Source organism: Linepithema humile, chromosome 5 (assembly GCF_040581485.1).
Source record: "Linepithema humile isolate Giens D197 chromosome 5, Lhum_UNIL_v1.0, whole genome shotgun sequence".
NCBI lineage: Eukaryota > Metazoa > Arthropoda > Insecta > Hymenoptera > Formicidae > Linepithema > Linepithema humile.
Genome location: NC_090132.1, coordinates 30,048,552 through 30,070,044, shown reverse-complemented (window position 1 = coordinate 30,070,044; position 21,493 = coordinate 30,048,552). Strand labels below are relative to the sequence as shown.

The 21,493-nt window shown below is 32.6% G+C and overlaps 1 protein-coding gene across 4 annotated transcripts in view; it reads left to right on the top strand.

Moving 5' to 3' along the window:
• Nucleotides 1-21,493, top strand: part of babo (TGF-beta receptor type-1 babo) — a 37,249-nt gene that overhangs the window by 6,581 nt on the left and 9,175 nt on the right. Inside the window, exons 2-5 of one of the 4 annotated variants that reach the window (XM_012373599.2) lie at nucleotides 2,934-3,048; nucleotides 14,287-14,495; nucleotides 20,380-20,613; nucleotides 21,257-21,487. In XM_012373599.2, coding sequence (XP_012229022.1) covers nucleotides 2,934-3,048; nucleotides 14,287-14,495; nucleotides 20,380-20,613; nucleotides 21,257-21,487 — 789 coding nt within the window. Of the gene's footprint in view, nucleotides 1-2,933; nucleotides 3,049-6,642; nucleotides 6,798-10,209; nucleotides 10,365-14,286; nucleotides 14,496-20,379; nucleotides 20,614-21,253; nucleotides 21,488-21,493 lie in introns of all 4 variants that reach the window. The other 3 variants (XM_067355675.1, XM_012373600.2, XM_067355676.1) reach the window with 3 other exon arrangements.

The window sequence follows — 21,493 nt, the reverse complement described above, 5'->3', positions numbered from 1 at the left end:
TCTGTATAAAGAATATGTAAACTAGTCTTAAGACTTTTTTTATGTCAATCAACTTTGAATAATTCATACTGCAGCAGAAAATTTATTTACACTTTGTAGATATATTTGCGTAGAATATGCGCATGTGTCATAATAAATTGTATTACGACTCTGCTCGAATGGAGTGGAATTTTATTTTATTAATCGGTAAAATTATATTGCGTACAAAAAAGGGAGCTAATATAATTAGCAGCTGCATGTGAACGCTATTTGCATTTTTCTTCTATTATTTAATATTGTACGTCAGAAGTTCTTTTGAGCACACACTTTGATCTTCACTCGTACTCATTGCTTCAATATTAAAATAAATCGTTTTATAATGATTTTACATTTATATTTTTAATCGATTATATAAAACTCGATATTTATTATACTTAAAATTGTGTGCGTTTACTGCTAAATGTTCAGTGAAAATACATGTAGTCGTCGTTTCACGTATTCGCATACATACTCGTTTGCTTTAAAAATTAAAAATTTGAGATTGCAGCTGTGTTCTACATATTGACTGCTGAATTGTAAATTACATCCAGAAAAACATCGTGCGCGACCATCGAATTAATTATCGATTGATCAATACCTTTTCTGACGTCTTTTGCAGCTATGTTGACTGACCATTAAGAAATTAAAATGTATTTGCATATATAATACAATCACTCACACAATACGTGGAGGAAGGAAAGTAATTTAAAAATGATCGCAATATGATTGCAGTTTTGTTATGCATATGCTAAAGCGCTTATAAAATTTTTTGCGCATTATTTTTTTTCCTCACATTTAATATTTAATTTTTTTTTTACTTTTTTAAATTTCCAAATATTTCAATTTTTCAATTCAATGTTTGAATATTGTTAAGAATTGGAACGATTTTCGTCTAGAGTTTCTTGTTCATAATGCAAAAGAAATAATAGTTATATTAAGATGTTTTATTAAGGCTTCTGTACGCTTATTACAGATTCGCATTAGCTGCTATAAAAATAACGATAGTTGAATCTAGTTATGTCGAGGTTTTCTTGGGATCATAATTTTTTTTTATATGTTGTCCATTCTCTTCTCTTCATTTTGATGAGCAAAAAGAGGAACGAGCCTGTTCAGCACGTAATACTGATTAGATTTTTATCGAATTAGACTTTTATCGAATTTCTATATTCTTCAAACTTTAGCTCTTTTATTATTAAGTTCCTGACCTCTAGAATTATAGATTTCTAAATCTTCCAATTATGAAATTTGAAGTTTCAAGTTTTTGAATTTTTAGCTTGCACACACGTATGTTTTTAAATTTCATATAACTTCTTTAAAGATAAATATTTTTGAACTATTTTTTAATTGGAATCGATAAGTATTCAATGTATCTTGAAAATTGCATGTCAATATTTACGAAACTCATGACGATGTTGTATTATCGTAAAATAAACTGCCCCTCAATTGTGGTAAGTGCTGTATTGCATTTCACGATATCTTCCTACCCATATTTCTTTCATTTCATGACGGAGCACGCAAGCGTCCTTTCGTGAAATTTATTTTTCCTCTGGAATTCGATATATATATCGTCAAATAATCCATACACTTAGTTGCAAAAGTTTATGTAAGAAAAATGGGCAAACATTAATCCATAAACATATTGGTACCCAGTGGTATATCTTTACTTATTATTATGTCATTGTAAACCCCATCTGGTGCAAGATTAATGATATGTAATATATAATATATATGTATTTACATAAAAAGATCAATTTAATGATATTTAATTTAAATAGAATTTTTGAATTATAATCTTAAATCAAAATAAAATATTAATATAATATATAAATAAAACATAAATTTATGTAATTTAGTTGATTTGTAAATAGATAAAAAAATTAACAAAACTATTATGAAATTATAATTGAAAAATATAAGCATTTAAAAAATACTATGCAACGAACGACTCTGTTTAAATATAACTATCCAATTTTTTGTTCCATGTTAATATTATATTCGATAAATAAAATTTATAATTGTGTCTAATGTTAGATAGATATTAGATATTAGATACAAACGTAAATTTAAATTTGACACTATTTAATACGTAGCTTTTTATTTGCATCGACAATTTTACAACTTATTATTGGCATTATTGATTTACTACAGTATTGCTATCGCAACGCAAACGCTACGCAACGCAACGCTACGCAAACAGTAATATTAAAATTGATAATTTTTCTCATCCTGTGATTATTTGAAGTTCTTGATTATTTGATTAATGATTGAAGTTAAAATGAACGATAACGGAGAGGCATAATACTTGTTTAAAGTCAATATATAATACAATATATAGTTACTGCAGTTCGGATGTGAATGTAATGCCTCCATATCTAAAACTTTCACATTAAATTGCAAATACACACAAATAAATATAATAATATTTTAATACTTATCTAGTAGTTAAATACAAATTACTTTAACTGCGTTTGATTTACTGACTTAAGTAGCTAAGAATCTTACTCTGTACTAAATTCTACAAAATATTTGGCACACGTTTTATCAGCAGAGAAATGACAGCAGATTTACTTCATTTTTGCCATCAATCTATCATCAGATTGCATTCGGTAGATTTTTATTCGCTTTCTACCGCCGATCTGTCATGATTGTTATGTTTATATAAAATTTATAATTAATCGCAATATTCTAATTGAATTTTTTGTTAACTATTAACATTGCCGGCTCATACTGTTAATATTTTATTTATTAAAAAGATATTTTATATTAAAATTTTGAAAGATATAAAGAAAGATTGTATCTACTTAATAAAGTTTTCATTATAAATTATTTTATTTTGGCGTAAATTGAAAATTTGTTCTGAGTAGTGTATATGTATATACGATTTAAACTAATCAATGATTTTGGTTTCTTTTTAGGAAAGCTGAAGTGCTACTGCGACATTTGCACGAATGACAATTACACGTGCACAACTGATGGTTACTGTTTTGCTAGTACAAGCCTTGAAAACAACGTTGTCACGCATGCCAGAAGGTAAGATATTTGCACGTGGATTTCATTGATGATTATATGCAATTTACACTCGAGATCCTATTTTAGCAACTCGTCGGTTATTAATAGATTTGTTATCAATTGGATAACGTTTAATCAAAACCGGCAAGTTTTTAGTCTCCCATAAATTGTATTCATCTATCCATCATTAAACCTTTTTATTTGATTTACTTATTATATGATAATACTTATTTGATAATTTCCGGTGCGAGATTTTATTTAAGGCGTACAGATTATTAGATATTTGCAAAATAATCGAATAATAGCGCTAAATCGAGTCCGTGTCGACAGGAAGATTAGCATATTGCATTGACATTTTGTAATGAATTGGACTGTAGTCGTTCTGGCGTCTGGCCTGACGCTTATTAGTGATCGGTCAATGACATCAATATTAGTGCGGATTTTCTAAGCCTGCACTTGCAGCAAAACAAGATGCAGAATCGCTATTAACTTCGCTCGCGTTATCTACATAAGCTTATCGAACATACACACTTTGCAACGTTGTTTGCATAATCATATTGATTCAAACTTTGTTAAGTCGTCCATTGAGATAGTCAACTTCTTTTAAAAGTTTTTATCATTAAGCCGTTGATTTTAATTTTTTTATTTTTTGTTTACAATTATCTATTAATGCACTTGTGAGAAATATTTGCAATATTTTATTCTTAGAATTATCTTATTAATTTATATGGTTTTTTGTTTATACTTATAAAATATGCTCTAAGTTTTTAAAAATATTACACATCTTTTATACTTTTTTCTAACTTGTTGTTATAAGTTTTAGATTTGCAAACACATACAGTATATTAAAGAAAAGTAACATTTTATATTATAAAATGGTTTATAATTCAGTTTTTTGTTAAGTTGGGGATTGTAGATTCATAAAAGATATTTTCTTTCGTTTAATCGATCGAAGGCTATGCGTTAGATTAAACACGTATTTCGAAAACTTTATTTGACCTTATTTGATTCCATTACTTATAATTTCTTTACGTAATATTCATCATACGTGCTTCTTATGCGTATAACAGTTTAGGTCACTGTCCGCGAAAAAGCGTCGTGCAGCCTTCATATCTAATGCCTTCGGCAATTTTTGCTTCGACGTTCCGATCGATGCCCCCTGTAGTTTCCACGAATGAACGTTTAGGCGGTTTTCCAGCCCGCCCGGGTCATGATTAGCGCCCGTTTCGACGGAAACGAATTATTGTTGTCGGTCGGTCGTTGCGTTGGTAACGCTGCCGCGTGGCGAGATTTCAAGTTCGACCACCGTGAGCTACGAAAATTCTGGTCGCAATCGATCGCAGAGCGGACTCGAGGCGAAATTTGGAGGTACTTTCCCTTCCTCCGTCGTATCGATCTCGAATGCATCGAGGAAGTTTCTCGCGCGCGAGCGTGGGGGTAGCCACACACACACGTTTCAATTCAACTCTGGCAGATGAGGTGACGCTGTCGTGACTGGCGAGGAGGTCGTTTTTAAGACATCACGGTGTGGATAAGAAATGATGAGGACAAATTCCCATGATGCACTTGCAATAATTATTTTGCAGAAACTTTATAAGTTGTTTTTATTTTGAGCGATTTATTTGGAATAATCATAAAGAGTATACGTTGCAAGTGCAATTGGATTATATTATTTCTGTCGAACGTTTAGCAATCGTCAGGTTTAACCGTCTTACATTTTGTTTTTCAACTATGTGCTCGTTTTTTAATTGGGCATTTACCAATGTTTATTCAAGAATGATACAGTGTATCGGAAAGAATTAGCTTGATATAACTTTATAAATTTTATTTGATCTTTAACTTTGCAAATGATGCATAAGCGCATTGAAATTTGTGGTAGCTTTGCAAAAACATACGGATGCTCGCAACGATTGGGAGGTCAAAAGTTGGATAGATAGCGCAATATATGCTTGCGGAGCGCACCGCGAACTCGACCTTCGACCCTACAAAGATCGGAATTTTCTTTATCATGGATAATATCCCGTGATGTATGTCGAAGGATGGAAGTTTAGTGTTAGACGATATATAATCCAAATTATATCCCGGAATTTCTTATTGTTAGTATATTTTCAAGGATATCGAAATCGAAATATTTTATAATTTTAATAGTAAATTGATATTATTTTACATTATTGCAATAACAGATTTATATATTTTAAATTTTTCGATTTTTATTTAAATATTTTGAGTCTGTATTGACACTAATTGCAGTAACTTGTAAATGTTTTCTTAATTGTGTGAAAAGGATAAGAAATTACTTGTCGATTAGTTTTATTTTAATTCAATGATTTTATAAATCGCTATGACATGCTGCAAGTGTTGTAGAGATTTATATACATAAAATAGTTTTATGAGAATCGCATTCTGATTTGGATATGCAAAGTTTGTAATTTAATATCTTTTATCTTACATCTTTTTATAATTTTACAGAACAAAATTTAAAATGTATTGCCAAAATAGTTGTGCATTAAGTTTCTTAAAATATGTAGCTTATAATTGACTTATATATCACTTAATGACTCGCAACATTCACGACGCTTTAAATAGTTTATTGCTCAGTCATTACGTTGCATTTGTAATTTCCTACTTTCTATTCTTATCTGCTTCTGATTTGAACGAATCAGTAAACTTTAATTATACTGATATCAGTCTCGAAAAATTTTATATTGCTTCTGAACGTTATTGAATTTCATAACGTTGTTGAAGAAGTCTCAGAACGTAGTTAAATTTATCGGCTTATCTTTTAATAATTGTCAGTGTAACAGTTATAAGACACCTCGATTCGAGTACACTCTTAAAATCGAACAAGATCGACCGAGATAGTCAGACCAGTACGACGATCTGAGGTTGCAGACGTGCGGACGGTCCCTAAATGTTTAATGCGCCAGACGGATAATTCGGATAATTCGACCGGAGATCGCATTGAAAATAGCGCGACCGAGATTACTTGATTCAGCCGTAGCGTAAAAGCAGCACAGGGTAATTTTATATGCGATCGCATGAATGCAAAATATATCGATGTGTCGCGTCGTAAGCGCGAATCTGCGTCGCACGTTGAGATTTTACGGAATATCAATCGAGCGAAAGTAGATCACAGTCGAAGGTGGTGTGACGCTTGTATTTCCTTGTTTTTATTTATTAAATAGAAAAATGTATTAGATAAAATAAAATATACCATTGGGTATTTTATATAATTACGCAATAATTACGCAAAATATATCGTGAAATCGTATATATCATATACATAATAAATATACACGTGTTACAATACAAAATTGAAGTTGTATTGCAGAATATTTTAGAATTTTGCACTTTATTTAATGTAACATAGAAATCATATTTTCTCTCGAAAGGAAAAGAGATAAAAAGAAACAAAATGTCTTTGTTTTAGTATTTTCCAAAGGAAGAGAACGCTTTTTAATTTTTAATTATAAATTAATTGAATAAGATCGTGCTAGAAATAATCAATATTATACGATAAGTTGTCTACGTAAAATTTGAAAATTGATCAAGCGAGAGAAAGAAAGAGATACGCGAGCATTTCAGATTAAACGTAGAATTATGATGTTGTGAAAGGTGTCTCAACCGAAGCAACTGGCTGCCGCCGGAAGCGCCCCATTTCTGCAACAGCAAGCCGGGCATCTATCGCTCGCGGATCTGCTGCGATAAAGACTTCTGCAACCTGAATTTATACCCAGTTTTGTTATCTCCCGACTCCGAATTGTCCTCAGGTATTTTTCCAAGAGCTCGCGACTACCGACGAGGTGGTCTTTCTGTCTCTAATACGTGTGTATAACATAAACGTCCAATATATAATGTACCATTATACACTAACACCACAGAAATCGAGTGAACAGCATGATTTTCGAAATAACAAAAATAGATGGCAAAAAGAGTAACGTCATTCTAGGCGGACGGAAAACTGCATAGTTACACTTATGCCGCATAAACAGCCCCCCTTGTTTATCGATAAAATTAGTCGAATATGCGTTTTATAGGATTAAACAATACTATGGCTGCGCGAAGCAATGTTTTGACTACAAATAATTTCAAAGGTTGCATTTAAAGTAGAAAATATTGCTGAAATTAAAAAATTAGGTGTTTCTGTCTTATATAAAACAATGTCATTAGAATTATCGATATATTTTTTTACTTCGTTATAGGATTATATCGCTGAAAAGAATATTTAAAAGTTAACAGAACAATCATTCTCAGTTTCTCAACTTAATAATTTATATTGATTATTTATTAAACTTTATGGATATCAAGCACAATAATTATTTGCTTCTTATATTTCCGGTGATAATTTTCTGAATAATTGTGGCGCGATTAGCTTGAGTGGATAATTTCATTAAATAATTTTTTTTATGAACGAAAAAGAATCAGATACTTATTTCAATCGTCCTAATCGTCCTAATCGTATTTTAATCGCCTTATTTGCATATTTATACATAAAATATGTTATATATGCGTGTTTATATGCACACTTGCGTCAATTGAATACATATATATTTTACGAAGCTAATTACGAAAATAAATATAACACATTTTTTAACGAGATCATTAACTGGATTCTTTACAGTCCAGTGTTGAATTTTGACTCTGCATTTGCCATTTCTAATCTGCGAAGTCTTTCTTAACATATTCGTTTGCATTTGTGTGATTTATATTCAATCGGAAATGAGCGTGCAAAAGTTTGAGTACAGTCAATTTCATTTATGAAATGTGCTAAAGAAATTACCAATTATAAAATATTGTGACTACTTTTAAAATTTTAAAGAACTATAAGATTCATAAGTTTAATAGATAATCAATATTTTATGTGCATTTTCTTAATTTTATTTACATCTTTTAAAGACGCTATCTTTTTTTCCGAGTAAATTACGTTTGCCTAATATCTGACGTACGTAAAAATTGGCCATTAATTCTCATCTCTTGTGTTGAGAAACTTGATAAACTCTGATCTTTATTGTAAGATTATATTTACGAATGTTAATAACATAGTATTTCAGTTTTCTTGTATTCGCTACATTTCTGGCGCACGCGCTAATGCGATTCAACGGAGGCTCGTCTCGCAGAATCAATTACTACGCGATCGGACGCAAATCAGTGAGCGCTTGCGTCAAGGAGATATGTATGACGATCAACCGTCCGAAAGATTTCGTGCCGGCGGTTTTGCATGCGATTCACGACGATCGAATCGCGGCGCGCGTTGTGGCTCACCTTGACGCGCATGTCGCGACGAAGTACGATTTGCATAAGTTGTGAATAAAATTCCGCGCAACGACAATACACATATACATCCGGGAAACGTTAAGGAAACTGGAATTCTTCCGTGTATCAAAACCGGTACTTACGTTTTGTTCGATATTCTTTTAGCGCATAGACTATTACACGGAGAAATATAATAACAATTTATACAATTTAAATATGATATATCAATTGTATTGGCATTTTTTTATTTGAGAAAATATTTTTAAATAGACGGAAAGAGAACTTCAAATGCAAGTATGACAGGGATTAATTTGATATGCATATATGGAACAGTTTTCAAATATTTAGCGCTAATGTGACTAATAATAATTATTCTCCGACATTCTTGAATTTTATATAAAATCAATCAGGTCTAAAAGTTTCTTTAAATATTAAAGGGAAGATGTAGATATAAGCTATAATTAGTACATTATGATAGGTAAATGAAAGGCTTCTAACCACCGAGACGGTATGAAAGATGTAAGAAAATTATACTCCTTATAAGTATGTGGAATATTGCGCTTTGTTGTAGAATAGTCGAGTTTGAGAGATCCCAACTAACACACATTGCATCATAGTATCTACCTAACTTATAGTTTCTTTGCTGTGCCGAGTTCGGTTTGATCAGAGAATGTAAGAGGTGTGCCTGCTTTGAAGATCGCTCCTGGCGATCTGACGCGTTTCTCGACGGACCGAAATTGTCCTTCTCTCGAGTTCGTCGAGGTTACTGTAGTAGAACAAGACCGATCGATAGAGAGACTCGCGTCGCGAGTTGACGCGGAGCCTCCGCGTTCATACGTATATCGTTGTACGATGTCATCCCGACGCAGGAATCGCAGAATTTCAGGAATCACGAAGAGATATGCGCTACCACTGGCTACCCCCACATGTCAGGTATCACGAGAGTGTGTTGAATTGCACGGTGTTGCAGATTTTTCTTGCTCCTCCCGACTACTAGCCCTCGCTCTCGCATCCTCTCCCGGTTTTTTTTTTTTTTTCTTTGAGTATTTCGGTTTGCTGGAGTTTGCTCGGTGACCCTGTTCCCTCGGTAGCATTCGCATCCGTGTGGATTGTGATGCAAAATAACCCAACGGGCGCGTATCCAAGGCGGACACGTATATCGAAAACCGCGTCATTATCGATTAATGGACGGATGTGGATATTTATATAATTTAATTTATTCAACAAAGTTTTTTCAGCTTTATTTTATTTGAAAGAAATTGACCGTCATACTATTTTGTTATGAGATTTAAGTAAGATTTTACTTAAAATATTTTTAAAAAAGTATTGGAAGAAATGATAATTAAAATTTGAATAATAATCGCAAACGCAGTTAGATAGGCAAATTAGATAGCGGAAATAGAACGGCATTATCAGGCAAATTAAATAAATTTGATCGATCCGCAGCGGAAGTCTGACATTTTTAGTAATGTAATAAAATAATTGGTTGTTTATAAATCGAAAGATTGAAAAATTTTAGAATTTGAGTTGGAATTTAAAATTTCAGAAATCTAAAAAAATGTATATTAATAAGAAAAGAATTTAATGGAAATATAATTAGTTGCGTAGAAAATTAGAGAATATAAATGATCAGCGCGTGAACATTTACTCGCGTTAATAGAACATTTAACGCGTTCGAACCATATTAAATGGCGTAGAAGATAATCGGCGATATCGGCAAATAGAGGCGGACTCACAATGTAGCCTTAGAAGCGCGCTAATCACCTTCCGTTGTACTACCAGAGGATCGGATTTCCATTCGTATCGGTTTTTCTCTTGAAACCGCACGATACGTTCCTCTCGATATTTTGTATCTCTGTATAAAATACATCGCGCGCGATCCCAAATTCTCGCTTCGTTTTCTGAAACTGGTGCAAAATCGGCTTGAAGGTGCGTGAATAAACATCTGCCGGGATCGCAGCCCGAACCGCGCATCTTCTGCATGACGAGCGACTCGCGAAACACGTCCTTCGTCATCGAGTGCTGCAAAGAGGATTTTTGCAATCGGGATCTGTCACCCCAGCTGCATCCTCGCAACAAAGAAGGTACAGTTTCAAATAGACCTGGAAGTTACGAAAACTCTGCAGGTGGCACGGGCTTTTGCTGCAATTCTCCTTTCTCACTTTCTTTTTTTTTCTTTTTTTCCTCACTATGCCTCTGTCTCTGCCACGTAATCTGTCATATTTTCACTATTTTGCACTTTACTTTAGATTTTTTTTCTTCTCTCTTGTTTTATGCATTTTATGCCGAACTGTAGAATCGAGAGTAATACATTGTTGGAGGATATAATGTTTGACAGTTGAAAATTTAATAACGTAAGCATTGCAAATATTTGTAATACTTACAAAAAATTAATTAATTACCTTGGATTAAGAAGAATAAAAACAAAATAAGCAGTTCGATATATAACATAAACGCAACTGTACCTAAGTTCAAAGTTTGATCTAATCAACGCAATTGCTTAAGTGTTAAAACGGTTCTATTATTTAGAATTCAAAGTGTAAAGATTTTAATGTGTATGTTATTGTTACTATCATTTTCTGTCATAATGGAATATACGTAATTCAATCATTCACGAAAGCAAAGAAATAATGATGCTATACCAATATATTTGTAATTATTAAGAATGTTTTATATATATATTATTTTCTTTCACAAAACAAGTTTAATTATTAAATGGAAGAATTTATGAACATTTATCATACTAAAAATTTGTTATTAAAAATTTGAATGACTTAGAAGAAAAAAGAAAAATATTGGCGTAGCCAAAGAATTCGCGCAAAATTTGGAGCTTTTTCTAATGATAAAGTGGAAATGATTCAAATACTGCTTAGAGCGTTTTCATGTAGTCAAGGAATTAACCAAGTCGTGGGCTATTTTTTTTATCATCAGAATAATGCGTTACGTCATGGTCTCCAGCAATGTACACGATTTTCTCTCGCTTGCACTATCATTTTGAACTCGCTCTGACATGCTCTCTGTCGCGCTGTCGCCGCCGTTATCTATGCATATATGTACGGAATGTACCAAAATTACTTAATATATTTCAGGAATAAATTATTTCAATTCGTTGACATTTTTTAATAAAAAGATAAATTGTTATTTGATACAATTTTTTGTATTAACCATTTTGATAATTAGATCTCAAATTAAAATGATACAAATCATTTAATTATTTAATATGAAATCAAGTAAAATACATATCAAATACATGTCAATTATAAAATTTTTGGTTTATTTATATTTTTAAATTTAAATTGATCGAACTCTCTACATTTTTATAAATAGAACATTGTTTATAAATACATTGTTATATCGTTTATAAATAGAAAAAAATTAGTATTTTAAAATCATATTTTTACTAAAAAAGAAGGAATACTTCAAATTATGGTCGAAGAATTTGTTTTCTGAAATATCATCCGATGATTTTGGGACACCGCGCGTAGATTTCTATATCCATATTAATGCAATGTGCACTATATATATTGTGTGAAGAGTAGAAAGCTTCCACGACGCTGCAACACGCTACATGCAGACGTGCACACGCGATGCATTACTTGCGTATTTGCGGATGCGCGTTGCGCTGTCTCATTCGCCGTTCATTGCGCCCAATAAAGCGCAACGTGCCAGACTATTTTATATCGCGGTTTCTTGAACCGCGATGAAATATTGCAGAGAGAGTCCCGTTATCACCGGGGTCTGTATAGTTAAACGCATTAAAATGCAGAATTGAATATCTAAGTAAATTACGGAATCTAGATAAATTGTCATATATAGATATCAATAGGATTATCAATATCAATAGGATTATCCCATCCAAATATAATCTGTTAGATCAATATATTATGTGTGACGTATTATTTTAATTTATTTTATAAACAAATAAGAATGTTTAATTACTATCTATTTATTTATTATTGCATCATAAAAGTTAATTGAATTGTTGATTCTATTGAGCCGATTTCTAAGATATTGTTTCCTTTATAGACGTAGTATCAAGTAGCATAGATAAGCATGAAAATTGTTCAGCATTTTTCATTATTTTCCATTACTCTTTCATTTTTCCCTCCCGAGCAGCACACGCCCATATTGATCGATGACGTATGATAAATTGTCAATTTATTGAGATAATACGATATTTTTTTTATCTTAAAATTAGATTGAGATCAGCATGAGATAAATAGATTTTATAGAAAAACAAGAGACATGATAACGAATTTGGATTGATAAGATACGACGCGTTATGCGTTTATTTGTGTCACAAAACGATCGACATGTTTGCCACCTATGGAGCTTGTAGTCGCTTCAAGGCAATCCTCCCGTATTTTCTTACTCACAAGCCCATCGTACGCCGGAAGTCCTCCTGAGTGAACTCGGAAAGGACCAGTAGCATGTTGCCACAGCTCTCTTCTCTCTGCACTCTTTAATGACAGTACTATCTTGTAGTGACTCTGATAGCGTGACCCACGAGAAAGGGTGGCTTTTGTAAATATCTTTCTCGTCTCTTGTAATAACCCTCAAACTCTTTGCAAAACTTTGTAGTTTCTTTTTTTTATTTTTCGCAAAAATATATTGTACATACATTGTCGGCCCGTTATCATATATCAAGAAGCACCGAGGAGATTGACACGAGATCTTGAACCAGCCGTGATTTGTATTAGATTTGTTGAGTCAATCGTTTGCATTCTATTATTATTGATCCGTCTTTTACAAGTACATCTCGTGTCAAGTTCCTTTTATTAATCTTCACTGCACTAAAATTGAGAATATCTTCCGAGATTATAAGGGTTAAATAGGATTGAAAGTATTATTATCTTCTCTTCCGCATGCCTTCTGATTTCATGTACTTATTATCTTTGTTTATACCGTTGATTATTTTTATTATACAGCAAAATTTGAAGCGCATTAAGATAATATATTTTCTTGTTTACAAATAATAAGATAAAACATTTTTAGCTATCAATATTTATATGGATTTTTTGGTTAATCTACAAAGTGTATTGTAAGATTTGCATCACATATATTGCATCAATTTATTTAACGGAATTAATTTCAAGAGAAGAAACTTTATGAAACTTTGTGAAAATATTTAACGTACAATTTTTTGATAACCAATTTTAAGTTTAATTAAAGCTTATGTGAAATAATCAAAAGAATAAAAGTTTGTTGTAAACTTTGCTTTTAAATCGATTTTTCTTAGAAGTTTAATTTATTATCAAAATATCTAGAACAAATAAGTTGTAAGAAAAAAAGATAGCATTTAATCAATTTTTTATCGATGAATTTATTAGATAATATGAAACGATGCAAACTTTACAAAACACTGTATGTATATATTCTTACACCACATTAGTTTACATATGTGATTAAGAAAAATAATATGATTTTAAAATTCATAAGCTTTTTAAATAATTTTGTTTTAATAAAACATTTTATTATTATCGAAATATAAATTTTTTTAAAACAATTGCTTGTTGTTAGTGCGATGATTTTACAAATTTTTCTTAAGCATGTATGGACTTTTCTAAAGATTACATCTTTGGCTTGCTAACTCTTTAATTAGTAATTATTTTCCTTCTTTTAAATTATAATTCTAAAGTTTTAGGCCATGGCTTTAAATTATAGTTGTAATTATAATATAGACAGAAAAAAAAACGAAATAATTGCGATTTAGGCTAATGGACGTCAGCAATGAAATCTAGCTAATCACTTTTCTACAGCTTATTAAACTTCGTCTAGCACACTCAGCTAGTTGAAAGGCTGTCATTAGTCTCTCTTTAACCTATTAAATATCGTCTCTTTAAAATCTTGTGTCAAGTGAAGAAAAAAAGTCTGCTATACATTTTATCCGCGACGCCTACGAGCACGTTACGTCATCTTTACGACAGTCGTAAAGAATGTTTCCACTTTTCGGTGATGTAAACACCTGGCCCGCGGCAGTACTCGTCATATAAATTATTTTCTCAGGTGTTACAATAAGGCAAACTTCTTCCCGGACAACGAATATTCTGTCTGGTGCACTACGAACAGTACGCTACGCGGTCCAGATGGCATCGAATTCGTGGTCGCCTGTTGCGATCATTCCGACTACTGCAATCGCGATCTAAGGCCTTCCTTTCCTACTCACGAGTCCAGAAGTCGGCCGTACTCTCGCTTCGCGAATCACCTCGGAGGAGGTACAATAAATCGCAGTTAAAAGCGGTCGCAAAGTTCGTTTCCTTGCTGAACGAGATCCTCGCGAAAACAAATTTGTCAACAAGTTCAAAAGATTCAATGGCAAAATTTAAGACAAAAAGACGAGGATAATTATATTTTAGCTAGAAAAAAAAAGAAATTTTTGAGGAAAATTTAAAAAATTTCAGAATTTTTATTAATAATCATGATTATGCTTTTTCTTCGTCTCCCTGAACAATTTTTCGGACTCATTCCGAACAGACTTTATTTATTTTAATAATTTTATTTAAGTGAAATTTTAATATCGAATATATATGCATTTTCGAATGTGCGCAATAAGTCGTAGTCGTCACAAATTTTCTACCAATGATCATTCTTATTATAAATGATATTCATCAAGATAATGTATGTACAGGGCAATGTATCATTCGATGCATTTCCTGTCTTGTCTGTTCTGAATGGATCAGCCGTCCGTATATGATGCAAGCAATAGCTTTTGCCTCTGTAATCACTGAGTCGCAACGAGATGATTTATGCAAACTAACAACAGCTGTTATGCATTATTCAGTTACACAAAAATAAATAAATAATTCATCGGGTGAATAAGGCATGTTTTTTTATTTTTTTTATTCTATTAATAATTTATTCAATAATTGATCTAGTTTAAATTAAATTTACGAAAATAAATTTATCGATATTTTATCGAAGCATTGATCAACTGTGATAGAGAGTTCTCGAACTATCCATCTAAAATATATATATGTTATCTGTTTTTTTGTGTCATCATGATTTAGTAACTTTCAAACACGTTGCATCAACAACTTACGTAATTTACGTATTCAATACTCTTGATTCATATGTTTGGCGATATAACAAGGAAAAAGCTTCGAATTCTCAGAAAATGAGGAAAAGGCATCAGAATCAAGTAAGCCATTGGATCTTGATAAGTAATACAACCGCAAAATTTGCTCAAGATTCAATTGCTTTTCTAATTCACTCCGAAGCAATGATAAGTTTGTACGTACAGGATTTAAATTTATTGTTCTTTACTCCTTGTATGTTTTTCTTCGTACAATGTGTTTTACGATTCTCAGCTCTATCTTATAACGTTTTAATTTGTTTTTTTGCATTATAATTTATTTTACGTAAAAATGTAGAAATATATTCTCTCTATGCCACAAGTCTGTCATTGTTCGAATGACGTTGCGGCGTTTCAAACCTTTTTGTTTCGTGGATCGCGAATCAGCGGGAAAAGGACTTTTCCGATGGCGACCTTGGTGAGGCACGTATATAACAGCGATGAGAAAAGCGGGGTATCGATTATCGATTTTCTACGCTTTTGTGAATTGTCTGGGCGCGCACTTTTCACACTTCTCTCTTCCCCACGTATTCCCTACATTTCACGTTCTCGTGTCATTTATCTTGCTTGTGCCGAGCTGACAAGACAAGGAGCGGACAAAATAGCTGCCATTGACCGACGGTTTTCTTTATCACAATTGCGTTTATCGTATCGCTTTTCTACCGTGATTGATATTTTTTGTCGATTTTTACAACTAGATTTCGACATTTTGCTGCTACAGAATAGTGTCACTGTTTCGTTGCATAATATGAGATATATTCGAATTACACAACACTCACATTATCTTTAACGCGTTCAAAAAGATTATATTATATAAGTATATACAGCTTATTATGATACATTGAATTCAGAATATCCGCGTTTTTATCTCATTAAACTTTTAATATTGTAATGCTAAATAAAATGTCAGCTAAAGAACAGTTAATTTAATCTTTAATTATTAATTTAAACATCTCACTATTTTTTTACACGAAACTCTCGAAATTTAATTTGTGAAAATTATTTTCTGCTGAATTGCAAATGTATGACATCATTGACTCGCGCTCGTATATCGCATGCATCTTCCGTTCGTAATAAAGAGGGGATGCAGATAACATATTCTGTGTACGTTACGTGCTGATAAGATAATAGGGGTCGTATACCGGTGGATTTTGCAACGCTTAGAAAATCTGATAATAAAACTAGGAGGCATTCCTCGCGGTTCGTATTATCGTTTCACATGTAACTGAGAATATGTTAATCTCGGAACGCAGATCCTTTCCGGTATCATATTAACATACGTTTGTAATTTCTACAGCATTTTTTGCAAACAACTCTCTTATATTTCAAAAATTAAATAATATTATATAAAATTGTAGATGTTATATATTTTTATATATATTGATATCTTTAAATATTTATATTCAAAAAATTTATATTAATTTATATTTAAATCATCGAATTAATAAGTGTACTTGCATTTTACAAGCTCGAACGATGATTGGCTTTACGAAATAATTATTTGTACATATCAAAACAAGATGTTGCACGTAAAATTTCTATTGATAGTATTCAAGTCTTTCGTTTAGTTTGTTGGCTCACAGCTGTTCTAATTATGGATTCGAAGTCGATAAACAGAACTTGGTAAGGAAGGTTGGATCTAATGATATCGAAATGTTTGCATATGTATATTGCTAATCATTTACAATTGGAAATATTATTTATTAAAAAGCTTTGTTCTTTAATAATATAAGAATAAGAATACATTTTTTCATTATTATATGTTGTTTACATGATAAATAAAACATTCTAACATTACATAATATTATATTTCCGGTTCAGATTGCTGTATAATACAACTTGATCGTGTAATAAAGTAGATTCATATTTCTTATATCTTATCTCCATGTTTTTGAATGTATAATTCAGTAAAAATAAACATCTATGGTTATGTTAAACCACATTTTTTAGCTGAGAGTGTATAAAAAATGCTGTACTATAATGAGATTTTAGTAAAGAATTGTTGAACAATTAGCAATGAGATGGACATATTTTCGTGAAAAATTTTATTTATAATCTAAATTATCTGCCTAGCGTAAACGTGAAAATTTGTGGAAAACTGCATAACAGCGTGTTAATATCTGCATAACAGCAGATTTCAACCGCGAATGGAAGCGGACGTTAGAGATGAAATTTGCTCGTGCGAATAGAATAGCTCAGCTTCGGGAATGCAAAGTAACGAAGCGTACACGCGATTTGGACGAAGGGCTGATGGGACAAACCGGGAGTGATATTCATCGATTATACGTGCCCCAATAAATTCACGCGAACGGCCAGTTACCGTCGGGTGCCCTCGCAGCAACGATTTGATATCAGCACGAGACGCGCGGTACGTGCTCGTTTATGGAATTCGACGTTCACGTGGCGGTTTAATCAACTCTGACGAGAATTTATCGGTGACACGCGAAAGATATTTTTGCATTAAACCATTAGTTACAATATTGTCAATATGGGAACATACCGCGCACTGTTATTTCTGCAAAATTAACATATTTGACATTCTTAATATCTATTTCATTGAGAATTATTATATTTGCTTTCCGTTGAAATTAAAAAAAGATTGATTAACAATAAGTACAAATAAAAAGAGTAATAGCTTACCAGGAAATAATAAACCATCCGACTTGTCATGTTTTATGTCTTCTTAAGTGTCAAGAATTATTAAGAACGATAGAATTGTGTAAAAAAACGATAAAAAATATTTCCACGGAATGTCATTTGTAAGAACACTTATTTATAAATTAAAATATCCAATGTTTTTTTTTGTGACTTGGAAAAGATAATTATCATACACTTGTATTAATTTTTCAATTGTGAAACTTATTTATGCAACGAAACAGATAATTCTAAAAAAAACAATTATTTACACAACGTATTTCTGCGAACGATATTCTTTTGTAAAATGTCAGCAAGGTGTACATTTCGTTGTTTCCCATTGCTGTTGGGGGACTCTTCGTTGGACGTGCAATCATTCATCAATGAATTGTTTTTCGCCGTGTTGCCTGTCACTTCATTGAAATCTTCACGGGGATCAATATCCAATTATATCGCGACTCTTGTACTATCTACGTGTACATGGCCCGCGATAAATTCTGCCGATTGGATTTTGCGACTGTTTGATTCCGCGATGGACCGTAGTTGTTTGCTTTGGTTCATCCGAGTTTTATCACTTTCAACTCTCATGTGCTGTATATCTTGATATCTTTATTTTAGTAATTTCAACTCAAAAACGCTTTTGTTGGTCTAGCATTGTTAGAAAAAGTAATTTATATTATACGCATAGTTTAACTATTTATACTTGCGAGATATTTTTCTCATAATTATAATAATATGATCAAGTCTACATGCGTATCCTTTTGTCAGTTTCGAACGATCCGAGAAAAATTCATTTTTGATGGTCAATATAGATATTAAAAAATTAATCTTTGCTTTAAATTTTATATACGTCGCAATAATTGTATTGAAATTTATTGTGAAATATCTATGTAAATACGAAGCTTGCTATGCATTTTCTATGAAACACCTCATAAATATTGATTAACTTATTTCATCGTAAATAAGTTTTTTTATAAATTTACAGAAATTCCGCGATTTATTTTATCGTAAGAATGAAATGGCAAATTATCGAACTAATGTGAGTAGAAATAAACAAATGGTATTTAAGCTAATAGTTTCTTGTCTGATGTTTTATGCCATCGCGGTTTTCGAATGCCACTTAACACCATTTTCACTTAACGTTTTTGTGATTTTTCGATATCTGACCGATGTAACAGCACCTGTGTGTTTTGAAAGAATACGCTTTGACGCTCTTCAACGTGGCGACGTGCAGGTAAGTTCAATTATGTGCTTAACGTACTGCGGACGTCTTGATAAGAAGCGTTGGAGAAATGTCTATCTGTAATGCGACCTACCACGACACAAGTTGAAGTTGCGTTACGAAGAACAAAGGATTATTCTGGGTTTAACACTAGAATATTGTATGATCGCAGGGTTTCAATAGCAAAGCATCATCTGTTCCGGGTATGAGTAAAAACAGCGACAAATGATTGTTTTTTGTTCATAATTTGCGTTATTAATATCTGTCAAAGATTCGTAAAAAAAAATTCAAGGCTGCTTGGAAGATTTGCTTGAAAGATGTAGCTTATCTGACGAATGGATTAAATGTTTTAGTGTTAAAATCCGTGTCAAAATAAACATCGAAATTAGCGGACAAAGATAATAGTAATTGAGATTAACGATTAAGACAAACTTAAATCTAACCGAGGCGTAATTGTACATTGATTGTCCAATTCGCGGAAAGGTTTCTAGGAAATCTTTTTTCAGCCATGGATCTGTCAACGATTTAATCATAGAATAAGTTCTGCGCGTCACTGGAATGATTTGCATCAGATGGAAGGAATTAAAATCCTTATTGCATTGAGTTCTTCTATTAATTTGCAACATGCATGTTTTAATACGTGAAATCTCTTTTGTGTTCTTCGTTCTGTTAATATTTTGTAGCATGTGCCTTCGCATGTTTCCGCTTTTCGCTTGACGCCTACAATTCTCTCAATTTTCTCTGCTAGAAATCTGCTCGCGCTTGCTCGCTTTTGAGTCAATGGCGCAATGCTGATTTTTGCATTATTTATTTCCACAAATTTTTTTTGGTCTCAAAATCAGTGGTATTCAACTTTTCTCTTATATGAATGTGAATGTCGATTAAAATTTGTCAAACGCGTTATGAAAAATGTATAATTAAAATTAGGCAACGAGAAAACTTATAAATTTTATATATTTTACGTAACGCAGCTGCATTAAAACTACAATTTTGTAGCGTCTACGTAAATCTTGAAACAATACGTAGCATTCGGGAGTATCACGAGTTGAATATCTCTGGCATGATGATGATGCAACGGCATCATTGAGCATGATGCGCCACGGTCGAAATTAGCGTTTCGCCGTCGGTGCTTCCTACGTGCGAATAATAACCGGACATATTTCGTCGAAAGTGTCGTCGGGCGGTGACGATGCGACGTGGGTCACCTGGAAAATGGCCTTGACGATAGCACTGCCAATATGTGCGATCTGCGTGGTCGTTATGGTCATCTATCACATACACATGACCAAAAAGAGGCCGGCCAGACACTTTCCGGACGACTCGCTGGAGGCTCCGGACCGACCAATACTCGGCGGCGTCACTATCAGGGACATGTTGGAGATGACTACGAGTGGCAGCGGCTCGGGTAGGTCAAACTAAATTAAAGTTTGTCTTTCGGAACTAGAGTGACGTGGAGTGATAAGATATAAGGCGTTGACGAATCTCGGTATCTCTGATAAAATAAACAAATACAGGACGGATATCTTAATGTAATTTTTTGACTTGTTGCCGCTTTAGCAACTATGTGAAGTTATTGTACGTAATTAAATAATTACTAATTATATATTAATATTTATATGCCATTTTTTTTTAATTTATCGAAATTCTTTTAGTACAACAGTAGTATGATATCTGAACTATTTTAATTATAAATTAATTAATTTAAATTAAGTTAAAATAATATTTTTTTAATTATTATTATACTGTATTTCTTAAAGGCATTTACACACAATATTGTTTTACACCTATATAGGTATAGGATCTGCTAAGATTTAAAAGTGATTCATCACTTACATTAAAATTTATAAGTTACATAATTTGCGAAAAATTTTAATTAATAATCAATACATATTGTCTATTTTTTTTTTGCGATTAAGTAATTATCGTGTGTGTTTGCATTGTGTGTGCGTTTCCTCTACTTGTCACTTAGTTAGATCTACTAACACGCGTGAGTCATCTTCAATCATACTGAAATTTACGTTCTCCAATGTCCATTCTCTCTCAAGTAGGCCTGCCACTTCTGGTACAGCGGAGCATAGCGCGCCAGATTCAGCTCGTCGAGACAATCGGAAAGGGTCGCTTCGGTGAGGTTTGGCGCGGTCGTTGGCGCGGCGAAAACGTCGCCGTGAAGATCTTCAGTTCGCGAGAGGAGAGGTCTTGGTTCCGGGAAGCCGAGATTTATCAGACGGTGATGCTGAGGCATGACAACATCTTAGGTTTTATCGCTGCCGATAACAAAGGTATTG